The following is a 25,990-nucleotide window of genomic DNA, read 5'->3' on the forward strand; positions in this document are numbered from 1 at the left end:
CATCATGGATCAAGGAAACAATTCCACCAGAAATTAAACTACAAAAATACAACCAGCAACACAATACTGTTTCTATTTTTAAATTCAGTGAATCGAATGTTACACTTTTTTAGTTGACAAACTTTTATAGGCTCTGTGGCGCAACGGTAGCGCGTCTGACTCCAGATCAGAAGGTTGCATGTTCAAATCATGTCAGGGTCATTGTTTGTCTCCATGAAGCTCTGTGTCAAAATCAATGGCCACACAGAAGAGGATGGTGTCAATTGTTGGATCTCTCTTGGTCCTTTAACTGGAAAATGTCCTCTGAATCATGGGACAAGGAAATGACCAGCAATCCGACAAAACATTTACTAGCAGCTACACTGTCAATTGTTCAATTTAGTGAATAGAATGCTAGGCTTTTCTCTTCAAATGAGGGTTTATGGGCTCTGTGGCGCAACGGTAGCGCGTCTGACTCCAAATCAGGAGGTTGCATGTTCAAATCATGTCAGGGTCATTGTTTGTCTCCATGAAGCTCTGTGTGAAAATCAATGGCCACACAGAAGAGGATGGTGTCGAATTTTTGGATTGTCTCTTGGTCCTTTAACTGGAAAATGTCCTCTGAATCATGGGACAAGGAAATTACCAGCAATTCAGCAAAATTTTTACTATGATATACTGTATGAGCGCATGCACATGAAAGAGGCAGTGTTTGCAGCATTTGACCAATTGCAAACATGGATTAGTCTATAGGCAGCAGAGCGGCATATTTTACGTACGAGGAGCGAACCATAATCTTACGGAAAACTTACAGAAATAAGAAGAAGTCAAACATATAATACAGGTAAAAGGAATCAGTATCATCTGCCAAATGTAGGAAGGACAGCTGACAAAAAAAAAAAAAACTGTGTGAATGCATAAGTCGTATTAATAGTATTAATAGTCGTAGGACTGTCCCATCATGAGGGAACTACTAGATCTGATTGATTGAACGGATGCATTAACTGCGCAGTGGTGGAGTTACTGCCCCATGTACCGAGGCTCCCTGCAGTGGTCCCGGGTTTGAAAACACCCTGCGGTCCTCTTTTAAAGCAGCTTCGTCCCTCTCTCTCACCCTTTTAACTCTGTACTCTAGCAATAAAAAGCCGAAAAAATAATTTTAATAAACTAAATCCTGCTCTGTAGTACAGGTCCCAGATGCTCCTGCTAGTAGTGAGAGGAGTCAGCAGGCATCCAATGGCAGAATCAAACAGGTAATCCGAGGTGTTTTGAGAAATTGCGTGTCACTACATGGGGTCCTTGAGCATGCTGCAGCCATAACTGGGCACACGATATATTCTGCAGTGTGCTGCAGCAGAATGTGAGCTTGGCCATGGACAGCATAGAGGTGCACATTCACTCACCCTCAAAGGCGCACACACACACACACACATACACACACATACACACACACACACACACACACACACACACACACACACACACACACACACACATGCAATCTCATGCCCAGAGAGCAGGAAAAAAGAAAGGAAAGAAATAAAATCAAAGGCTGACACTCACTAAGCATTCTGCAGACCCCCATCACTGTCTGGAAGACGGAGCTGGAGAAGCAGGCTCTGAGCCTCAGGGTCATGCCATTGGGCAGACCCAGCTTCAGGGGCTTGTGTTGGGGCATAAACAGCAGGCGGGCATCGGCATGGATGCCATATTTCTCCAGAGTCCAGGCTGTTCGCAGCAGCCACCGCTGCTTCTGCTCCCACCACAGCGCATGGTCTGACCAATCACGCTTCATCTCTGCAGAGGACGGACACAAAAGATATGTTGCTGCAAACTGAAACATCATTAACATAATTTGGTTTTAAGCTCTGACATGTGAAGTGAAGTCTGTAGTGGTCATCTTAGTACTTCTACCGCTACTACTTCTACTACTAACAGTAATACCTTCTTCTTTCAAAGTTGTTTCACTTCAAGAACTCGAAAGTGGCTTCTGAACCACTGGACACGTGAACATGAATTATTCTACTCACCATTAAACAGCTAGAATAAATGTTATCAATTTACCCTCTACCACCACCAGCACCATATGCCTTCTCACTCATTACATCATATTTATTCTTGGTCATGAAGATGTTGTTAGAATGTTCAAATATAATTTCTCTATTGTTATCCATTCTGTTAGGTGACATAGACAACAACATCCATCATATGATTATCTTTTTTTTTACGATGAGTAACTAATGTAAAGGATTAATAGATTTCCAAATTTAGAAATAATCTTACATTACAGTTAGTTAATCCCGGTAACACACTGATGTTTTGACAATTTGCGTGCTGCCTTGTTCAGTATTTTATCAAGAGTTTGGCGGAGGGTTGATGAGTCTCAGCAGACAGACTGCTGCAGCAGCTAACTGTGCTGCTCCTACTGGACACCAGGGCAAATGTTAAGCTGATGATCTTGTTTGTTAATTCTACATTTGTTAAATACAGAATAGGTGTGGATGTGAAGTTGCTGGAAAGCTCCTCAATCCGGTACATTTGCTTGTCTTGTACATTCACATTCATACATATTCCAAGATCAGAATATAGTTTATAACCGTGTATGGAAACAGAGAGGATACGGCAGGATGTTAGGCACATAAAAGGGAAAAATGGACCCTGAAATAAAAATGATTTAAAATACATTCTGGGACTTAACTGAGGTTAGACTTATGATAATATAAATGCATGCAGGGTGTGTTATGGTGTGAATATGCAAATTAGTGTATGTCCATGTAAATGATGTAACTATTTTTAGTCTGAGGACTGAGAGTGAGAGAAAGACTGAGAGAAACAAAGACAGACAGTGACCCACGTGTTTTTTCAACCAGCTTCAGGATGACACCTCCGACGTGAAGGTCAGAGGCCACGCTGAGGGTCACAGGCGGCGCGTCAGACCCCAGGTCCTCCACCGTGACTGACAAGTCCCACGACGCCATACTGGAAGAAAGTGGTCTGGCAAGTTAGAGTGGACAAAAGGGAGTAGAGAGTGGAAGAGACAAACATCAGAGAGTCAAAGGAATTATAGATTCAGTAACACTGTCAAACTGATAACCGTGTGTTATGAAAAGCCACTCAACAAATAATTCATTAAATTCATCAAATTATTATTATTATTATTATGTGTGACAAATGTCATTATTTGTGGTTTTGTGCATAATGGCTCAGAAAAAGCAGTCAAGAGGAAGAAGATGAGCAATAATTATGAATAATCATTGAGGTTACACTTTAATTTCTTTTTCCACCACTTTGATTAAACAGCTGACACCATTTCTCTAGGTCTGACATGAAAAATGGTCAGATGTATCCTACACTCAATAATTGATTGTTTTAGTCATTATTATTTTAGGTTGCTACATGTGTCACAAGTGAGAAACTATGCACTTTAATAGCCCACATGAATAATGTGTTAAAACCCCCTGAAGAAAACATGCAAAACCACATTTCAGGATGATATCATGTGCCGTCAAGTCTACAACATATTAATGTGTTCTGTATTATTTCACATCAGTGCATAAAAATACCTTACAGGCCTTTATGATTAATTTTAAAAAAGCGTAAAACTGCAGTGACAATCTGAGTTACATATGTTGTAACTGCAATACACCTTTAAAATATCTGACAGAGCTGGACAGATTTAATAAAAAAAAATCCTGCTTCGCATTTTACAGAATATTTCATTGAATTAGATAAATGGGAGATAGAAGACCTGTCAATCATACTTCAGCCAATCAACTGTGAGAAAAAAATACTTTAACTCATGGTTCAATATCACATGACACTGAATAACACTGACACACACACACACACACACACACACTGGACGGGTGAGTTGATTCTGGTAAGATGTCCAGTTTGATGAGCACTTCCTGTTTCTAACTTGAACTATCGCCAAGGATGCACGCTTCCTCTTTTCTGATGTTCATCCATGTGTGTGGAAATGTAAACCCATCTTAAATATATTACATTTAAGGATTGAAATGTGTCTTGCTCCAAGTATCTATACTTTCAAAGATTATTTTACACAGACAATGGCATAACATTGACTTGGTTGCAATGCCTGTCCCCCTCCTTACCTCCTTGTTTTTTAGGCCTAAACTTTCCTTATTTGCATGTTTCCAAATCTAAGTTCTGATCTGTGACCAGTTCACTTTTTACATTGTATTTTGTTGAGTGAAGTGACTAATAAGTTGAGTGATAAATAACCTAACATCTGTATATTGAATATAGCCTCACACGATCACATACCGCCTCAACGCTCTCTCTATCCTTATGCTTTCTCCCTTTCTCTCACATCACACACACACACACACACACACACGCACACGCACACACACACACACACACACACACGTTTTGAAAGACAATACCGTGAGTTTCCTCTGTCCAAAGTTTTGAGAAATGGAAACTTGTACGTCTTTCAGTGTAGAAGTTTCCCAGGTTTTCTGTTAAACTGCAGCAGTTTCTCTTCTCTCGGGCTGGACAGGTTGTGGTCTGTGTAGCTGTGTCTGTGCTGCTTGTGTCGCTTCTGTCAAGAAAAGGCTTGTTCCTTTTTTTTGTCAGTTTCCGCTAGGCGGAAATGTGAAAAGGCTCAAGTTTTGACTGACAGGTGGAGTGTGTGTGATGCATATAAGGCAATGTGTGTGAGCTTAGATATGAGATATTAAATGGACAGACAAACCCCCTTGTCTCTTAGATTTCCTCCTTTCCCATCTTGAGAATTGCAAACTCATATACAACAGACTTATCATATTTTGTGTTGCAAAACCAGCAATGAGGGTGTGGTTCATGGATCCTAAATTTTAGTATCAGTTGTTTTTATTGTGTCAGATGCAAAACCAAGAAAGGCATTAGCTTTGAGAGCGAATAACTCAAATGTCCTTTTTTTGTCCTACAAATTATAGCATGCTTAATGTTCTACTATAATAATAATAATAATAATAATAATAATAATAATAATAATAATAATAATAATAATAATAATAATAATAACAACAACAGATTATCTTGATGTCCTCATAGATCAATTATTTGTTTGGGTGAAATAATTCTACCTACAAATGATAATCTAAACTTCCTTGAACGACCAAATGTCTCCAGTTGTACAATCCGCTAGGGGGTGACAAACTATATTCAGGGCTATAGAATCATGTTGACTTCACGGGGGCTTTCGTCTTCAGGGTGTACTGATAACTACAGTAGGAACACTACGCGACACAATCCACAAAATTAAAAATCAAGTACAGCAGTGTTTCTGGTCCCAGCTCTCGTAGAATCGGTGATAATAATAATTTCCATTTTAATTTATACCCCCGTCCTGAGGGAGGCTCGAACTTGTGGTCGTTGGCATCTGCCTCTGGGGTTCACACTCGGTATCCGATTTAAAAAAAGAGCAGCGCTGGTCACGTTGTAGCATACTATGTTCACCAGAAACGAAACACCGCCATTTATATACCGCTCTCGACACAGTACTAACGCTTCATTACACGTTTTAAAGTGTGTTGTATGGCGACGGCCAACCGGCACCCCCCTCTGTAAATGGAACATTCCACATGTGAAAGTCCAAAACAAAGATGGCACATGAGAACGAGGGAAGCAACCAACTGACGTTCGTCACGTAACGAAAACGAAACCTAACCGCGAGTCTGTGGTAAGATAACACGAGCCGTGTCCGCGAGACCCCCTACCCCGCGTCACCCAGGCATGGCGCTGCAAATATCAGCTCTATTTTCATATGTCAGAGTCCCGTTGAGCAGCCCCCTGTCCCGTGTCCGTACCGACTTCCAGGGGGCCGGTGTCAAGTTTAAACACATTTTGACTCCTGGAAGCCCCCAGCGAGGAGGGAAGGCGGCAGCAACAGGTCCCGTCCGTGGCCATATTAAAGCTGCGCTCCGAGCCGAGACGTTTTCAACGACAGTAGGACTCTGGAAATCCAGCCAGGGCAACGTCAACACTTCCCACTCACCCAGGTTGATGGGTGGTTGGCTGGTCAAGGTAGCCCTCGGTGTCGCCATTGGAGGAAGCGTAGCCGCACTGGTCCACTCTCTCCACACCGGAATATTTGCCGCCATGGCCCTCAAAATTGACCTGAACTCCGCTGAGGGAGACTGGAAGAAAACCAAGGGTGAGACTGTCCAACGGAGGCAGAGACAGTTCTACTTACCTGTTAATCTTAACGCAAGTGACGCAAGTCCCTAGAAACATATTTGAGCTGAAAGAGAAAGTAATAATTTCGTCATCTGTATAATCAAAGCAGAGTTAGTTGCCTACATTATATACTCACATTGTACTGTATATGGGCAATGCAGTTTATAGGCCTATGTGGAAAGCTACAATGTCAAAGTCACAAAGTCAGTATAGAAATTATTATGATTTGGTCTTATATTATATATTCAATTGTGAAGCCACGACTAGAAAAAAATAGACATGAAAATTTATAATTAATAGCCTTAATGAGTTCAGCCCTGAAGTACATTTTTATTAGGCTTTAGGCATATAATAATCGTAGTATTTTGCATCCTTCATAAAGTAAATCTGTACTCCTAGGAACTGAAAGTGAAACGCAAAAGCTGCACAGAGACCTGGAAGTACTTTCAGTTTATTATAATCTCATGCTGTATGTTACGAAAGGAATTTTACTGTTCATTAGGTGGGTGTGCATGAGCTATTTTGCCGTCTTCTTCGTCAAACTTTTCTTCTGTCTGCCGTCCCAAAAGTACCATGTTTCCCTGTTGCTTCACATAAATAAACATTACATCTAGCTAACTTTTTTACCATCTTTCTCCATTTGTCTTTTTCAGACTTCTTGCTGTCTCTGTCTGAGAAAGACAGGCGTCAGCACTACAGGACACCCACATTTGTGCCACTGAGCGACGTCCCGGTGTGGACTCCCACTGCAGGTCAGACACCCGACATCAGTCAAAGTCGCTGTCAAGTTCATTCAGGGGTGGGTGGTAGTACTGATGGTGAGGGGTGCTGCAACACATGAATGCTTTTAACAGATATCTGGCCGCATCACTTCAAAAGCATTTAAAGTGAAGAGCAACATAAAGAGAGCTTGAATCACATTGTGTGCAAAACCGGGTAAGTTTAACTTGATGCACACAAATCAACAAAATAGAGCACACGCAAAGCAAACGATGAACATGCTGACGTTAGATATAATGTAATGTACGTATGTTTATCACACTATAATTACATCACATCAGAAGCTTCAATAAATATTGTCTTTTTTTCCCAAGCAAAAGGCTTCCAGCTGTCTTTATTTTGCTTCTCTCCTTCTGCATGCAAATGATACATTTGTTGTGCCTTTTTTCACTTATAAAATGAATTAAATATATTAACTAGGTATGCTGTATCTCAGTGAGTTTATCCAGTTTAAAGGCTTTATAATTCAAATGTTATGGAGCAATTTAGTCGACTCTATCTAGTACATATAGATTAGCATTCTATACTAGAATCAGTAATCAGCGAAATAATGTTATACTTTGGAGTAATTCCTGCAGTCAAGATTACTAATCTTTGGTGGTGAACAAGATTCTCAATAAAAAGAACCTCTGGCTGTCTTTCCCTCCAGCCACATTCCCATGTCCTCAAACCCATTTATTTCCATTCTTTTCCTGTTCACCACGGTTCACCTGCTGGCCCATCGCGTCATGCCATTTGGGGTAAAACTAATGTGCAGTAAAATCTGGTCTGCACTTGCCGAAGGGCTCATTAGCTGGCACACCGTGAGGATGATTGATTCGTTTCACTGAGGCATCTGGAGGGAGGGTGTCATAGTAGCTTACTTTATGGGTGAGAATTACATTTCCATTCGATCGTACCCAAAAAGTTCTGTCAGGTTGAACGCACCCAAAGTGCACCTGAGCGGACACTATTGCTCTATTTCTAGCGTCTTTATTTCGAACCATCCAACAGTGCAGCTCCTGTTTTACTGCACATGTGCAGTACTCCATAGGTTAAGACCCCGTCCCAGCCTTCATTTAATAGCCTTGACCACCACCAGATGCCCTCAGACTTATTCTCCCATCCCAGTCACCTTACTCCCACATCCAGACGCTCCCTCCTGCCCCGCAATAAGCCCTTTCCCTCTGGTCCCAATCACTTGACCTTCTCCACCCACTTGCTCACTTGTTCCCGCTTCCCTCATCATCCCTGCAGATATCTCACTAGCCCGCCCACGCCCGCCCACATTGTCAAAGTTGTGTGCTTTTCACCATTGCTTTCAAGCCACCAGAACCTGAACTTTACTAGATTTCATTTGTGTCACTCGTGCTAGGCGCACCGGAGATGGAGGGAACTTTTCTCCATGAGGTTTCACCAATCATGGCTGAAATAACCACTTTTGCTGCTTTGTACATACAAGCCAGACGGTGTCAACCAGAGGTGCTTAGTGAATTTCATTGAGGTGTATTCACTGTGTATGGCAAGCCACACATTTGCTGGTATGAACCCAAATTAAACCATTTTGTTGTGATTTTATTGCAATAAATGGATAAGAGACAATGCTGAAATAACGGCATAATGACAACGATTTGTAAAAAATCCAAAGTAATTCTATGTTAGGTTTGTCCAAAAGATGATATGCAAATAACTTATATTAATAACTAATAAAGTTTTCTGAATGGAGTCAGATCTTGGGTAAGCTATGCTAACACTGTAGCTACCCGCCAACCAGCACAAATTTGCGTCTATTCACGTCTTTGCATTGACCTGAGCATGCCATAAACCAACAAATATTTGGTTGATAAGAAGTAATAAAATACACACACTTTCTATAATTCAACCTTCAACTTGAGGTACCAAATTGTTAATTTTCTTTTTTGCCTTTATTGGTAGGACAGCATGAGAGTAAAAGGTGAGAGAGATGGGGATGACATGCAGAAAGGGCCGCTGGTCAGATTCAAACCCGGGGCTGCTGCTTTGAGGATTTAGGCCTCGTTACATGGGGTGCCAACTCTACCACTGAGCTATCTGGCACCCCAAGTTTAAGAATTCTAACAGTTTATTGTTTTAAAGTTACTTATATGAACAAACCACCAACACATATTCCTTATGCATGTTGTTTATGGGGTGAATACAACTGATCCAGAAACCTAATTTACTGCGTATGTGTGTCTGTCTGTATGTCTCAGGCGGGTCTAAAAAAAATCTGTACCAGAGGAATGAAAAGTTGGACCAGAAGATTTCCCTCTACAGCTGTGACATCACCAAGCTGGAGATAGATGCTATTGTCAACGCAGGTATGTTTGTGTTTCTTTTAAGTTGAATGTGTGTACATTAGTAATCCAAGATGGTCACCAGTGATCAGTTTCCACACGCTATGAAATAAAATGAAAAACAAGTTAAAACATTGTTGTATTTCCTCTATTTTGTGACAAAAGTAAAAGTATTCAGGGAAAAGAAAAATACAAAGAACAAAGCCAACCAGTGGGGGAATATGAGAAAAGGATTATGAATTGAAAAGCCCAGTCTATTTGTACATTGATGTGAATCAATATACATTTACCAGGAGGGTGGTTTGTGTTCATTATGGATATGATGTTTTCTCACTGTGTGGGAGGGACAGCTGTAGGCGTTATTGGTGAAGTGTTCTTTAAAAGAACAACAAAGGGGCTTAGAATCAGAAGGATTGCAGATTGGCTCCATGAAAACTTCAAAATTAGGCAAAGCAACTTGAAGGCTGAGCACCACACCAGGGCGGTTTACAATATTAAAGAAATAAAATGACTTGGACATGCACTGCATATACTCAATATGGGTATTGTTTTATTAAGTTTCCCTGCACACCAGACTCATTTTTTGTCCTGTTTATGTCGTACCCCCGATACTTTATTTCAACCCAACCAAACTCTGATTATTTTTGCATTAACTGGTGTCGTCTACTGCAAATTATGATGATTTTCATCATCATTTATTCTTTGATTATTATTTTGCGAAAAAGCCCATCACATTCACGATCAAGTTCTGAGAGCTCAAAGTTCCGTCTTCAAGTGTCTTATTTTGTCCAGTTAACAACAAACAATGTTAGTTCCTGCCAGGTTTGCTTTGTTTAAATAATTTACAGTTAGTTACAGTTCCCTTAATTGATATAGTCACTAATTTTCTCAGCTGATGTAAATTCATCTTTGAGATGCTCTCCAGACAATTTGTACCAAGGTCACACATGTAAGAATACAATACTTATGAGGATACTGTATGTATTTATACTGAAATGTAATTATTTGGGCTCTTCATAGAAAATGTAATACTGACTGGTTAGAAAATTAACGAAACAAACCTAGTAATCAGAGCCGTAATGACTGAGCTGAATTACAATACTGTATACAAATATACAAAACTGGTACAAGTTCTTGTAATATTTAATATATATACTGTATAAATATATAATTAATCTAATTTTGAGTCATGATTTGTATAAAGGTACAGTATTTGGTCACATAACACACATTCTTCCATCAGTTGTTTTCCAGCGCTAACCGCTTAGAGCTTTTTCCAGTGACCATTAGGTGGAGCCAAAAGCCAGTTCATTCTATGATGACCTTTTCCCACAAGGCTGTTTGGGCATTTGGGGAAAATTTAATTGGTGCCTTGGCACAGACGGCGCATTGGAGAAGAGTGAGGCATGCCAGCATGCCTAAATGATGCCTGATGATTAGGCTTTAGCAGAAAATGATAGATCTTCATTGGCAGCTGACTGTCAGCAGGTGCATGCTGTGCCAGAATCCAGTAAATATGTTGATCTTTCACTCTAATTTGTGGCATTACTGCTTGTGTTTGTGTGCCCTCGCAAGCATTTGTTAAGTAATTACACGTGTGTGTATTCGGTAAGTAAATGTAATTTGTGTCTTGTGTGTCTGTAGAGGCAACTTCGTGTTGCAATGTGTGTTTTACAAGGGCTTTTTACAGAGTCGCACGATGCAAAGTAGCATGGGATTAACTAGAAGGAACAGCTAGTAAAGTGTTATTCAGCAGAGAGGACGAGGCAAGGTGAGGGAGGGGGGACTGAAAAAACAAAACAACACCGGAGGAAACATGACTGAGAGAGGAGCATGAGAGAGTCAGCACACCGACTCACAAAAAGCGAGGGGAGAGTCTGAAGGAGTGAAAAGGAGAAGATAAAAGAGAGGCAGGGAGAGGACATGGGCTAGTATTAAAATGTCGGACTGCATTGCCATGGCAACAAGCAGGTATAGGGTACCCACAATGGGGTTTTTGGGCTAGCAGAGTCCCAACATCCCTTTTTGTTTGACTGACTGGCTGGCCAGCTGACTTGTCTCTGCAGTCATTTTGCCGACTAAGCGGCTGACCTTTTCAGTCGATGACTAACTGATTGACTAAGAGGCTTTCAGCAATGTCAGTCGCACTTAAAGAGATATGGCATTAAAATTAAACAGGGAAGCGAACAGACGTCGTGGGAAGAGAGAAACAAGTTAGTTACGCTCATTTACAAAATTGCTTGCAAGCTTATTCTCCTGTTGCAGATGTAACAGCAAAGCATTAGTGTTAGAAAGCAGCCAAATCCATGCCTGTGGTTTTTGACATGTGGAGGGAAGTGTTGGTAGATTTTGTTCTCGCTGCTATTAAAGGGCCTTGAAGGATTATTTCGCTCATAACGCAGCAAACATTCAATTGAAGCCAACTGCGGTCAATTACACGCTATGCTAGCAGATTGGTAGGCAGGTTGGGAGGGGGGCTTCCAGGCCCGGCTGGTAACGAGAAGCAACTGACTGAAAACACAAAAAAAACACACTTATTTCAATGGTGGAAACTATGTAAATGCTGCTCCACCCTCTTCCTTCCTTCCTTCCTTCCTTCCTTCCTTCCTTCCTTCCTTCCTTCCTTCCTTCCTTCCTTCAGCACTGATTGATATGGTAAAGAGGATGTTGCTGGGAGGCTGGATGGCCTCTGTTTGTCGATTGTGTCGCTCTCAATAAAGATTGGATTTACAGTAACTCCACTCCGCCCCATTCTCCACCTCTTCTCCTCCCCTTCCTACGCCCCCTTCCTCCTTCCTTCCACACTTTTACAGCCCCTGGCTCCTGCCCACTCCTATAAAACACTACAAACATAAAAACCCACAAGCACTTAAGAGCCGTCCTGGTGAGGAGGGAGGGAGGGTGTATTGGGGGGAGGAGACGGCGGGCAGAAACATCCTCCTCTTTACACCCCTCAATCACTCCGTCTGGAGAAGGAGAGAGAGAGATGGAGGGGAGGATATATTGTCTCTGATGGGCTAGCTGATTAAGATGGATTGCACAATGAAATGTCTTTGGAGTGATGAGTTCTTGGAGTGTGTGTGTGTGTGTGTGTGTGTGTGTGGGGGGGTTATGATGTCTCTGCAACTAACTTTGCATTAAAACCTTTTTTCAAATTGATTAAATGCAAATTTACTTAGCTCCACTGAGCTGCATTTGCACTCGCAAAAGTTTTATTCCTCATTTCTATTCCAGCACGTACTCTCAGCACCACCATCGTGTTTATTGCGTTTGACATTCATTCATTTTGGCCTACCTTTTCCCCCATGCGTAGGAATGCAATTTAATTGAAGAAATATTCACTTAAAACTGGACATATAAAGTGCGGTCTCTCTCTATTTTTCATGACAGTAAAATCAGCTGGTAAATATTTCAGGCTAGACTATAAAAATTGTCCCTAGAATGAAGCCTTGCACCATCAAGTGATAAAGGATATATCTCAGTCTTTAGAGCTTGAAGCATTTGCCCGCGTCCTTTGTGGGAGTGTGCTTATACAGGATTGACACCTTTGTGCACCTTTGTTTGGATGTACAGACGGGATTGCAAAAAGGTCTGCTGCATGCACAGCTACGCCCGCTTGTGCCGGAAATAGACGCACATGAATGTGGCTCTACGAATGTGGCTCTACGAATGTGGCTCTACGAATGTGTGTGCACACGGTGCGATGTCTGCAGGGGCACGTTTGCATTTGATTTGAGTGCAGGTGCGCTATCGTGCTTGTGTGCACATGAGATAGGGTCTCCCAGGTTTTCCTCTGCTGGTCAGAGATAAAGCTGTTGGTTGGCACTGGAAACCCACTCACCGTGGCAACAGCTGAGAGATACAAGATAAGAGGCAGTAGTTTTCCTGGCCTGCAGGTGACAGACAGGATGTGTGCAAGAGAGTGTCTGTAGACTGTACTCCAACTTCCTCACAGATAAGAAGGCTAGAAAGAAAGCTGGACAGTTGAGGTGATGGATAGCGGTGTGTTGACAGACAGCTAGGAGAAAGGGTCAGAAGGTCAGGAGGTACTGTAGGTGTAGTGACACTTTCCACCGAATGCGTCATTCAACCGTCTGTGGGGCATCATTGTGTCAGACGGTTAAAAAAGGAATGAGGACAAATATTTCTCTTGAGCACATTTGAGTAAACATAAAAAAGTAAATCAATAAATAAACAATAGCATATAGCAGTAAGTACATTAATTCACAGTTATTACTGGATAACAGTCAGTCACATTTTCAGCATGCTGCTGTCGAGCAGGTTGCTTTGGGAACGTTGAGCGTCTTTCTGAGGATGTTTTGAATTTCTCCTCTCCGGCTCACCCTCTTTATAACATCCTTCGACACGCGGCATTTCTTTAGTGCTTGACAGATGTTTAATGTTTGCCTTGTTGGTTACTCCTGGTGCTTGAGTTGTCAAGTGATGGTACCGCGCTGCCTCGCTCCAGTTGTTTTAGTGGCACAAACTGCTGTTGTGAATGGCTTACGACATTTAAATGTCTTGTCCTTGAAGAACGCTCCAATTTTTCACATCTAGTTTCCAAACAAACACATTTGGGCTGCCAATGATTGTATTCATTATCATTTAATCTGCTCATTGTTTTGATGCTAATTCATCATCTTTTTACCCGTAAAATATGACAAAAAATGTATTAAATTGTGATGTTATGTATGTTATCTTTTTAAGGTTGCTACAATAAATCTATTATTTGATCAGTTGTATTAATGACTGTTTTGATAATTGATTCATTGTTTCAGTCATTCGCTCAAAATGTGATTTAAAAATGTGTCTAAGAGTCTAAGAGTCAATTAAATGCTAATTTAGGGTCAGGTGGCACGCCTCTGCTATACAGCATTATAATAAAAAATATGAAATTGAAAAAAAAAGTTGAATTGAAAAATAAACATCTCGAGTTGAATACATGAGTACAGCAGAAACCAATATCCCAATATCAAATTAATGTTTCATTATTACTCTGCACTATGAGGGTGGGTGTGCGAGATGCGCATCAATAATTGAACATCAGTGGTTTTTGAGCTTGGATGCTTCCATCGGGTGCAATCTAAATTCCACCCAACGGTGGAGCATCTTTTATTGATTCCAGAGAAGTCCGTGGTTGATGATGACAGATAGCTGTAGTGGGGGTCGGTTGTGGTGCTTGGGGGTTATAGAGGAGGTAGAGGATGAAGGACCTGGGGCGTTGGGGGGGAACTTGATGCATGGATGAGTGTACTCACACAGACAGGCAGCAGGACATTGACTAGAACAGCTGAAGGAGCAAGGTGTGAGAGACGTGCTCAGTGATCCTGCTTGATGATTTTAAGAGGATAAAACAGCTCGTCCCGTCTGCAGGTAGAGCCCCTTACAAGAGCATTAGCCTGCAGTGGCACAGCGTCACAATCCTTCTGCAAGGCTTCACTGATTCTTAGCTGACTTTGTCAATGGAGCTTAGCGCTCTGCTCAGCGCCAAAATCAGCCTGGCAGCCATCCGTGCTTTCGCCACTCTGCTCAGTTGTCTATGGGAGATTGTCAGGCTTGACTTGTCGTTGTAAATTGCTTCAGATCGGCTAAAATTGTTTTTCAGATCTCACCTTAGCCGCATGTTCATTTGGCTGGAGTAATGGGGGACACAGAGTGGAAATCTTTGCATGCTCAACCACTTTATAAGGGATTTTCCAGCATCAGGCCGAGGATTAAGTGATTTTTGTCACAGATCTACTTTGGATGTCACCATATCTGCTCCAGGTTTTGTGCTTAAGCTCTTGATAGCCTGTTTGTTTTAACAATGCACATCATGTCGCACTTATTAGAGGATAATCAAGTTGAAGCATTTTGTTTTCAAGGCTGCACTTCATCCTTGGATGGCTGGCGCTTTTTCATCAAGTCACTTATCCAAGGTTTTAATCAGGAGGGACAGGTTGTTGTGATCCGCCCGGCCTCCCTGGTAGTAACAGGGGTCACAGGAGGTGATGGAAAGCCCAAAACGAAGACCGTTGAGGTCCCATATGGCCCCCACAGTGTATGCTCTCTAAGTCTCTCTGTGCCACAGTTACCAAACATCTACCCTCGAGCTCTTGTCAGCTCCTCTTAGAACAGGCTCATATTACAAGATGCAAAATGTCACACCAAGTTTGCCATCACAGACAAACCTTTTACGTGTGTGTGTGTGCTTGGAGAAAGCCCTTAAAATAGATACTATAAAATGGGTCTGCATGTTTTTATGCATAATGGGTGCTTAAATTAAAGGTGGATAAAATTGTTCTACTTCCTCTCGACCAATAATTCTTCTGTAAGAATACATTTAGAGTTGTATTGTTTGCTCAAAATGTAAAATGGGTTCATATGCTGCTGCTATGAAACAGGCTACAGATCCCTCATGAACTGCACTGTTTCTCTTCACTGTAACCGTACTGTCTTCGCTCTAGTTCTTAGCAGTATCACCACTGCGCTGACTTGGTGTTTTGAGGAGCACTGCTAATGGACACTTTGTCACAATATGCCTGTCAACTTTCTGTACACACACTTACAGAGGCATATTGGCTTTGCTGATGCTGCTTCAGTTTAAGAGATGTGCTGTGAAAACGGCCATGACCAACGGTGGTCACTGAGCGGTTTGTGCCAAATGGAGACGTTCACCTGTTTTTGTTTTTTATGTTTCTGAATGTAGTGTAAAGCGTCTTGAGTGGTCGAAAAGACCAGGTCTATTTGCCATTTTTATTTATAGTGAAAAGAGGACTTGCTGTGCAAACGCTAATAAAAGAGTTTGAGGGGGAAATCCATTTGAGTGATCTTTATGGATTTCAAACAGTAAGGTCAACAGTAAGCAACGGCAGTGATGGGCAGGTTCAAAGGCAGAGCATCGTGGCGTACCACAAATAATACAGAAAAGTTTACATTGATTCTGAAAAATGTTTTATGTATGTAGCAAAATATGTTGTGCCTTTTTTCTTGTGGAAGATAGCAGCTGCTTTAGTGCCAATTGAGATCATTCTCCTATTGAGGACATTTTCATTAGCTTACAGTCGGCCTGCAACTAACAGTTATTTTGATTCTCGATTAATCTGATTACTTGATCGATCGGTCAGTTGATAAAATGGTAGAAAATAATGAAGAATATCCATAGACTGTATAAAAAAAAGGAGGTGAATCGCTGAAGCCGAGGCGACGCAGCAGCTAGCAAGCTGAGACAGCACCCACCTGTCACTCAGAGCGGCCACGCCCCTTGCCTAACTTTTAGCTTTAAAGTAATTTAAACAAACTCTGACCTCATCACTCCTAACTGACAGAGCACATGAGATAATAGTGATCATTAAACATTCCAACCCCTGTCGGAGCCTGCAGGTGGATGTTGGGGGGGGGGGCATGGTGTCTGGCAGCAGCAGCCTTGACAGGCAGAGAGGGAGCCAGTGGAAATGTTTCCAGCTTAAATAGACTGCCAAATTGGAGAGGCGTGTTTGGTATGATATGGAGAGTGAAATGTGTGCATGCATATGTAGCAGTGCAGCTCGAGTTGACTGCCTGAACGAGCTTGCAAGCATCGCTCTATTCCTGCATTTAAAAGACAAGTACCAAAATATTTCAATCAAATTGTACATTAAGTATCAAAATGTTGCTGGTTGAGGAAAAGCTCATGGAAATGCTTTATAGTGGGATTTCTCTGCAATATAATTAAGTAAAGTTTATGTCCATAACATTACCTTGAGAGACGTTTGTGAGTTGTCCACCAGGAGTTCTGCTGAAGGCATTAACCTTTCCAACCAAAACTTACATGAAAAATACATTACAGTACCCTCCCGATACCAATTCCGATACTCGTGCTGTGGGAGTCAGCTCATACCGAGTACCGATACCAGTGTGTTTAAAAAAAAAAAAGATCATACTACGCCTGCATGACTGTGATATGATTAGCATTATGGTAAGGCCTGGATGGATGCATGTCGCCTTCTTACTGGTGGGAACATCCACTGTGAAGTACTGCCAAACTGCCGACATGATGCGCTAAAATTAGCTCCTTTGAACAGGTGTCAGGTGATCAACTCTTCTTCGCCCCTCTAGCTGCACAGAGGCAGCGATGGCAGCCCGTACAACTGTTTTAAGAGCGGCGAAGAAGAACCGTGTCAAAGCTAACGGAGCTAACCAGTAAATAAATTCCTATTTCTAATAAATTACGTGGTATCGGATCAGTGCCTGGACTCCAGTACTCGCCGATACCGATGCCAGCATTTTCAACAGTATCGTAGGCATTTCTGATACTGGTATCGGAATCGGAACAACTCTAATATGAAATGAATAGAAAATGCTAAAGGTTTTGAAAAAATCTGAGGCCCACCACATTCAGGATATAGGGTCTATATGCTTCAAATTCACTTTAAAAGTAAACTCAAGTGTGTGATGTGTTTTATCTTCAGCTGTATATTTCTGCCAGTTTTTTTTCAAGCTCTTTTTTAAAAGAAAAGTTCCTTAACACACACTCTGCAAACCCTGGCCTTGTTCTAGCTTAAATGTAGGTGCTTGTATCTCATATTTTCATTGCTGCACTGAGGTCGTGTTATGTCCACTCTGTCCTCTTGTATCTGTGTCTTTGCCATGGGCAAAGTTCGGTGGCTGCAGTGGCTGTGAATTGGCCGCAGCATGAATTTAGACAGTGCTGCTGCTCTAGATTTTCCAGTCCAGATCTGTCCAAGTTAATTACGTAACGACCGTCAGAAAGACCACTTTACTGGTCATTTGGGGAGCGACGTTAATGCTCACTGTGTTCTGAAAAATTTTAGCTTTCAAGGTTCAGTGAACGAGTTTCCGCAGAATGCTCTGATCTCCAGTTTGTGTCTCAATTCAAGTGAGAGGATGGAAGATGAGCTACAATATTTGATGGCACATCGTCCTCGCCCTTCTTTTTTCTTTTCTTCTTTTTCCTTACCGCTATCATGCGAGGCATGAGCATTAGACACAACGGGCCCCAGTTTACAGCTTCAGATTGATTTACACCCTGACATTGTGAAGTTAACATACCCTTGGAGAGTTAATCCCTAATGTTGCCCGGGTCAGTAAATAAATGGAAAAAGCAAAGCCAAACTGAGGGGGTTTGCAAAAAAGCTCATTCTTGCTAATTATTTCTCTCCCACCCCTCCCTTGTTAAAAGCTTTCCCACCCCTCCAATCAATCGCCACTTTAGTGAGCAGGAAGGGATGGAGGAAGTGCTAGCCTCATTAGCCTGATTGGGCCGATGTGGGAGATGGAAGGAGATGGAGTGAACGGGGGAGTAAAAGAGAAAAGGAGTCAGCTAGATCATCAGCACTTGGCCCATCAGAGCTTGTCATCAGGGCAAGTGCTACGTTCAAATGTGTTGGTTTGTTGTGCAGCGTCGTGACTCCTGGTAGGCCGTGAGAGGATCTCTGGAATGTGCTGAAGGGGAAGCCTCTGCTAGAGTTAGTTCAGCTGTTTTGCTTTGTCTGTGGCAAAGGTAAAGATTGTCGTTTCCAAAGCTGGACGGGGAATTTCACCTCTTTCTTAAAATGAACTAGATTGTACAAAGTGCTGACCAACGACATCTAACAGCTGCTATGAATCTTTCTTTCTTCGACCTTTGTGAAAAATGCTAAGTTAGTTGCCTTAACAACCACAACGATAGCCCCCATGTTGACTAGAAATGATGTCGCCCTGACAGATTGTCGCTGTTGTTTGGTTACAGCATAATCGCTCCTAGAAGAAATCTGCTAACATGAACACGATGTCAGGCTGAATGAAAGAAGTAGGCTTTTCAGTCTGATTGTCAGGATACAGAACAGCCACACTTAAAGGCCTGCCATTATAGCCGCGTCCTGACAACATCCCCATTACCTTCCGGATCTCCCTCGGTGCCCCTGTGTATTTTTCATGTCTTTATTGTCAATACACTAAAGTGTAAATAACATTTACTTAATTGGGTGTAAAAACACACACTTTTGGACAGTCTCTCCTCAAAAAAGTGACTAAAGTAGCTGCGTACTTCATGAAAAACAGAGCTGAAGAGAGAATTAAATACTTTACTTAAAATTACTTTAACATTAAGGCTGCACAATTAATCAAAATTTGATTGAAATCATAATATGGCCCTTCTGCAATTTTCAAAATCGCAGGAGGTGCAATATTTGTTAGATGTGTGTCAAAATACTATCCAAAATTAAATATTGTTGTGCTACAGAGATGGACTAATCATAATATTCTACTTACTTAAAGAAAACCGCAAAAATCACACCATAATCGTTTGAATATGTTTTACATGTTTTTAATATGTAAAAATGATCATTCCCTCTCTTATTTAACATATAACGCAAATGCAATGTCAGTCAATATTATCTCAGTTACGTGTGTTTTTCAATCAATTAACATCTCCACACACCTGAGCGGACATTAAGTCGGCGTGATTGTCAGATTGTCTGTTTTGGAAAAGTTAAACGAAACACTGACTGGTGCAGTCCTTCCGAAATCGAAGGTAGGAAAGTCAAGCCAAGAATTTAATAATAGAGCACTTACAAAATGACCAAAGTGCTTCACAGAGAAATATGGAATACGATCACATAATTCAATCTTGTTATAATAGGTAAATGTAGAATAGCCAAAACGTTGGCAAATTTATTCAGGTAGGCCATCACAATTCAAGCAGCTAAAATAGGTCCATTTAATAAAATATATAAACAATAACTATGATGATGAGGGATAAAAATTCCACAGTCATGGGAGCCTTCACTCTTCTACAGGGAATGTGAAATGGTGACAGTCCATGCGGCGCTTTAAAAACTAAAAACAAATAAAATAATATTGAAATCAGCAGGTTTCAGATGCTGGCGGAAGATCAGGAAGGCGCTTCATCAAATTTCCAAAATGGCTGACTGAATGTGACCAGTCCTCCAAGGTTGTGACAGTAATGTGCAGTTTGTAAAGCAGCCAGCTGTCAAACTTGTGTGTCTTTCCTTGTGTGGGGCAGAGTTACATTTTCTCTACAGTCTCACTTAATGTGGTCCTTAGTGTAGCAATAATCGTTTTCATTCCCAGTTTTTAATGACAATAATAGTGCACCTTTTCTCTAATATTGGTTTAAGTGCCAATAATCAGCCTAGCATTAAGTCTTTGGCGGTGCCTACTTGTCTCCTTGGCTGCTCAGGTCCGTCCGATACTTGAGCGGCTTAAAAAAAAAAAAAAAGCACGCTAAGTGTGTCTATAATCTGATGAATGGCTGTTTTTAATGAGTTTATCAACCTTTTGATGATTGATGTTTTTCATTTAGACTTTTGACATTTGAATACAGCCCTGTTTAACTGAACCGGCTGCACAAATGATGCTGACTAGAACGGAGAGTAAATTAAAAGCACATCAGGGGAAGATTATCCTTACTTTAGGCAGTGCTATTTGAAAAACACAGAATAATGCAGCCTGATGATAGGCCCCCATTTTCTCTCATCTTTGCAATCATAGGTTACCCAACAAAGTACAAAGGGTGTATCATCGTTACATCCAAAATGGGCTTTAATCTAACACCGAGTCCTCTTCTCCTCTCTCCACCAGCAAACAGAAGAAGCCCTCATCGTCCCCTCACATGTCCTCATTACAGACGATGCGTTTGTCACATAATCACACACACGACTCGCGGGGAGTGCAGGAGGTACACACGACACACACGGCACACAATTACCATCTTGTAATTGCGATCTATCAGGCGTTGTTGTGAAGTGGTGCACGACGCGCACGCTTTTCGGCCCCGCTGCATCATCTGAGCCTAGGAAATGACTAGGCTATTTATGTGAACTATTTATCCACTTATCCTCTTGTCGCCATTGTCCACGGGTAGAGAAGACGGCCCTGGTTGGACACGGGCTGACACAGGTCGATCAATCAGTTTGTACAATATATGATGTTGGCTGAGAGTGTGACATGAAGCGGTGGATGTAGTGCATCCTGTATAGTTTCTCATGATGATACAAGACCAGAGAAGAGAGAATGAACACTTGGTCGTATAATGTAAATTATTTGTTTACTTTATTTGTATAATCCGGATTAATTGAGCTTTTAGATTGATAATCCATTCAACTGGAGCCATTTTATTTTTATTAGTCCAGTTAATTCAAGCATAATATTTCGTTTTGTAAACCCTCTGGTAAACATTTGTTTTCAGTGCACAAGCAAGAGTATTTTGTCGATTCACTTTCAACACACCGATGAAGAATGACTGACTGAACTTTGATGTTTGATTCCTGATGTGTGTCAAGTAAACCCAAAGGAAAGTGCAGGTGAAATTCTCTGTCATGAAGAAGTGAAGGACACAGTGATGCATAGGGATACAAAGTACACCTCAATCACAGTAATGTCGGGCAGTAAAAGGATTTATTGCACCCTTTACTTTCTGGGTCTTCTGCAGGATCAACAGCATGCGGTGCGGTGGGTTCGTTGTCTGCACATGCATGAGCGAGCCGGTCATCTGCGTGCGTGTGTGAGTTGTTAATCTTTGCACATTATTGTGGGTGTAGTGAAAGAGTCGTCTCACGGTTTTATGAAATGTTAATATTATATTAAATTTACAATTTTATTTGCCTATGAAGTCCTGCACAGTTAAAGGCTGGTGCTTTTCTATTTTCTATTATCCTTATTTATTGCTTACAAATCTCATGAAAAGACCAAAGACAACGATCTCTTTCTGGAGTCGACCTGTGGATGGCACTCCACAGATGGCACACATCATTTCAGAAAAAAAGATGGTCATTGTAGTTTTTAGTAAACATCACTCAAACAAGAGTAGTGTGTGTGTGAATAGTGTGGTAGCCTGGAAGTAAAAAATGTCAGGTTTTCAAGAAATGTGAGTGAGTTTCTATATTTTCTACTGCAATTTTCGTTTCTTTTATTGATTGAATATCGGCCAACAGCCCTTTTTTCTTTTTGTGCTATCACTGTTTTTTGGGGCTATGCTTACTTGTCTTTATTATATTATGCATGGAGGGGGATGATGAATGACCTACACCATCAACGGTCTCCAAGGTTGAATTTGAAACACCCTAATTTATCATATTTTTTCCACAGTTGTTGGACAACAATGGAGGTCTATCTATGGCAGAGGAGAAATAACTAAACAGAATACAGTTCTTTAGCAGCTCACATTTATTGTTGGGTTTGGTCTTTTCATGGGATTTATTGACAACAAGAAATTTATAAAAAAAATCACTTCCTTTATCCAATAATAATAGTTGTGATTCATTTTGGGACAATATTTGTCAATGTTTTTTTTCCATTCCTGTTTTTTTCAATAATTAAATTGTGCAGCCTTGAACCAGTATCACATTGTGTGTCTCTGGTATGATCACAAACCGCTGTGGCATTTCCAACCAAGTAATGAATAATTTACTGTGCTCCTGGAATTCATTTATTTTTTGGCTGCAATGTTTCTGCCTCTGCCGAAGAAAGGCTGAGAGTGAGTACTCCTGAGAAATCACAAGTTGCCATAACTACAAGTGCTGCGGTCTCAGTGCGGTCTAGAGTGTAGAGCCCCGGAGAGGTGGGCAGTAAGCCGACCACGAGTGAAGGCTAAGAGCTCTGGAGGACCCCATCCAGCAGGGTCCCAGTGCCTGTAGCTCCAGTTTCCTTGTGTAGGCAGGAGATGAAACTGAATGTCTGATGGTTTATCATGTGAAGAAAAGGAATCCATCAAGCATTCATGTAATGTCAGTGTAGGATGATGTAATTACTACTTGAGGTTATAAATGGTTTTCTTAATTTCAGATGTTCTTTTCCTAAAAGCAAGGTTACAAAAGTAAGTCCAGTGGTATAAAATCCCATAATTAAGACTCTCACACACACACACACACACATACACAAACAGAGAACTGTGCAATACAAGGGCAGTTTGGTAATCTTCTTGTACGTGCTTTTAGTGTTGGCGTGGCAGGTGTTTTTTCTTCGTCTCCATCTCACTAGAGGCGTCTTGCAGTGGCACCAAAGTGGCTCTCCCTCTGATAGACAGCCTAACTCATACTCTTGATGTTGTTATAATCCCCCCGGGGCTGTCTCAGTCTGTTCTCTGCCTTGTTTGTATCTACTGGTGCCCTCCTCATCCACCGCTACAGAGGAACTCTGACCACCACAGCTCAATGTTTAGCTGTTCTTGCAGGGTGATCGAAGGGAAGCGTGTCAGTGATTGTTATCCAGCTCTGACGTGGTATCGGAACCACCACGGCTTTTAAGATTGATTTGAAATTCATATTTTTGCTCTGAGCTGGATTCACAGATGAGGTGGTGATTCGGGTCAGACGGTTGGAAATCTATGAAATATTATTTTGAGTTTAGGAATGCCTGTGTGCGTTTCAGACCTTTTGACTGCTCGTATGCGTGTCAATATTTGTTGTGTTTAATCTTTCTCCTCTATGTCTTTGAGTTCAATCTGCAGTCTGAAAGAAAACATGATCGCTCTTATGGTCCTGTCCTGGTATCTGGAAAAAAAAACATGATTCTGTTTTGTGCAAAGCTGTGGGAATGTATATTTCTGCAAGCATAGATACATTATCCCAAATGCATGCATTTATAGGAATACATTGACCTTTTGCCAAAGAAGCTTATAACGCGTGCAAACACTGGAAGCCACTTTATCATGCGATGCAGCTTTACATCACTCTTAACAGCCCTGTGGTGAAGAAAACACTGAGCTTGGAGTTTAAAATGCAACTGACCGTTTTATTGCAAAGTGGTGAGTTGGGCTCATTTGTTTAAGAAATAGAGGCAACGTATTCAGAAATGCACTGAATTCAATGTAAAGCCATTGCATCCGGCATTTCTGGTATGCAAAACATATGTAGAACATGTTTGATATCTTGAACATGTTTTGCTATTCTAGTAACACAATGGAGGCATGTCTAAAAACCCCACTTTGATCCCATTTGTGGCAGTGCATCGGTAAGTTTGAGACTCAACAGATATGTGCTCGAGTCTCTGAGCAAACATCTTTCTTGTTGTATGTAATGTGCGTTAATGGACTGCCACAATGGAAGGCTTCCATAATGACAGATGAGAACTCATTGTCGGTAAAATCACACACGTGGAGATACAGCTGGTCGTATTTACAGCACACACACAGACGTATGATCACAAATCCTTTAGATAAACATTCATATGAAGGTTTTTTTTTTTTTTTTTTAAATCTCCCTCTGAGACATAGACGCACTGCAAGAATCCATTTCTATCTACATAGAGGACACTTATTTCTGACTCTCCTTCACAAACACCCAGCACAAGCAGTTACTCTAAGATGGACACTTATACACTCCCCCGTTCGTTATATTGATCCATGCTTACACAAGTATTAGCACTCACTTAGAATGAGATACAAGTCTTCAGGAGCACAGAGCAGAAGCACATCCGCACGTTTCCTCATGTCGCTCGGCGAAACACAGAACACACGCTAACGCACAAAACTTCACGGGATAAAAACACATGCGTCTGCTTCGAGCTGACAGATTCTCCCGTATTGAAATGGAGCAACTGATGTATTCATCCAGTGTGTGTGATTTAATGAGGTCCACTCCGTCTCTTCATAAATCATATTAATAATCTTGAGCTTTCCATTGATTTTATTTTTTTAAAGCCATCCCAGTGCATTATTTGATATCTCGAACCTTTGTTTCAGATTTAATGAACCTCCTCACACACACACACACACACACACACACACACACACACACACACACACACACACACACACAAGAGAACTCATGAAACTACTTTTCCTTTTAGGAGTCTTTATTCGTCTGTGTAGAAAAAAAGACGATAAATGGAATAGCATTTTGCACCCATTTTCTGTTTATACATAAGTGTTTTTTTTTTATTACCACATCTGAGGAAAAGGAAAAGAGGATTTCTGCACAGAATGAAAGGAAGCTTCAGTGCTCTTAAAAAAAATAATAATTGAAAAACAATGGCTGCCAAACAAACACCCCCCCCCCCCCCCCCCTAAAAACACCAGAGTTTGTCCAATATTACTGTAACACAGGTTGGAAAATAGAAATAGAGGTACTGAAATCAAGAATGGGTTTCAACACTTACAGGCTCTCTCTCTTTCTTTCTCTATTCAATTCAAGGGGCTTTAATGACATTGGAAACATACTTGTATATCTCTACCTTCTTTTGATTTCAGCCTTTTCCTTTGCAATCCCTCCTCTGTTAAAGTATGTCAGCTGGGTCAGTGAAAGGCAGCCAGAAAGCAGGTATCCCTCCCTTCTTGTGTGTGTACATGTTTGTCTGTTGAACTGCACAGTGTAGCGGTCGGGCTATGATCCCTGTTCACAGAACTGTGTCTATGCTCTACTACAACCTAGTAAACTGGATATTCTAAGTAAAGGAAATCTCTATGGACTTTCATTCAGTAGAATTTAAAACTGCAACGTGTCTATGTGTGTGTGTGTGTGTGCGTATATCTTTGCCGAATAAACCTCAAAAAAGTGGATGACCTGAGTCACTTAATGCCTGCTTTTCAGAACATAATGCATCATATCAAGTATGACATTTCTGCTGATTTAAAGTAATATTTTTGAATTTTAGTTTGACTTCAACTTAAAATACTCAAAATTAAAATGTGCTCTCTCTATCACACCAATTTTCTTCCCAGGGTTATGTCTTTAAATTGCATGTTTTACCCAACAGTACAAACAAGGTTCAGTTTACTACCACATCAGTCTAAGAAACACTCACCACTGGGAAGCTGAAACAAGGAGATGTTT

The 25,990-nt window shown here is 41.2% G+C and overlaps 2 protein-coding genes across 7 annotated transcripts in view; one reads left to right on the forward strand and one right to left on the reverse strand.

Annotated features, from left to right (window-relative positions):
* fermt3b (FERM domain containing kindlin 3b) overlaps nucleotides 1-4,671 on the reverse strand; it is a 60,745-nt gene extending 56,074 nt beyond the window's left edge. The window contains exons 1-3 of one of the 2 annotated variants that reach the window (XM_084010015.1): nucleotides 4,389-4,671; nucleotides 2,834-2,973; nucleotides 1,543-1,776 (exon numbers count right to left, since the gene is read on the reverse strand). In XM_084010015.1, coding sequence (XP_083866141.1) covers nucleotides 1,543-1,776; nucleotides 2,834-2,957 — 358 coding nt within the window. In that variant the 5' untranslated portion in view covers nucleotides 2,958-2,973; nucleotides 4,389-4,671. The remainder of the gene's footprint in view (nucleotides 1-1,542; nucleotides 1,777-2,833; nucleotides 2,974-4,388) is intronic. The other variant, XM_084010014.1, reaches the window with a different exon arrangement.
* A 427-nt stretch (nucleotides 4,672-5,098) lies between these two features.
* The window catches only part of macrod1 (mono-ADP ribosylhydrolase 1), a 95,534-nt gene continuing 74,642 nt past the window's right edge, over nucleotides 5,099-25,990 (forward strand). Inside the window, exons 1-3 of one of the 5 annotated variants that reach the window (XR_014597194.1) lie at nucleotides 5,099-6,142; nucleotides 6,819-6,916; nucleotides 9,149-9,263. Coding sequence is in view for 4 of the 5 variants with exons in the window: in XM_084010021.1 (XP_083866147.1) it covers nucleotides 5,722-6,142; nucleotides 6,819-6,916; nucleotides 9,149-9,263 (634 nt within the window). In the remaining variant the exon portion in view is untranslated. Of the gene's footprint in view, nucleotides 6,143-6,818; nucleotides 6,918-9,148; nucleotides 9,264-25,990 lie in introns of all 5 variants that reach the window. The other 4 variants (XM_084010021.1, XM_084010020.1, XM_084010018.1 and 1 more) reach the window with 4 other exon arrangements.

The sequence above is a fragment of the Eutrigla gurnardus genome, assembly GCF_963514095.1.
Source record: "Eutrigla gurnardus genome assembly, chromosome: 5".
NCBI classification, from domain to species: Eukaryota; Metazoa; Chordata; class Actinopteri; order Perciformes; family Triglidae; genus Eutrigla; species Eutrigla gurnardus.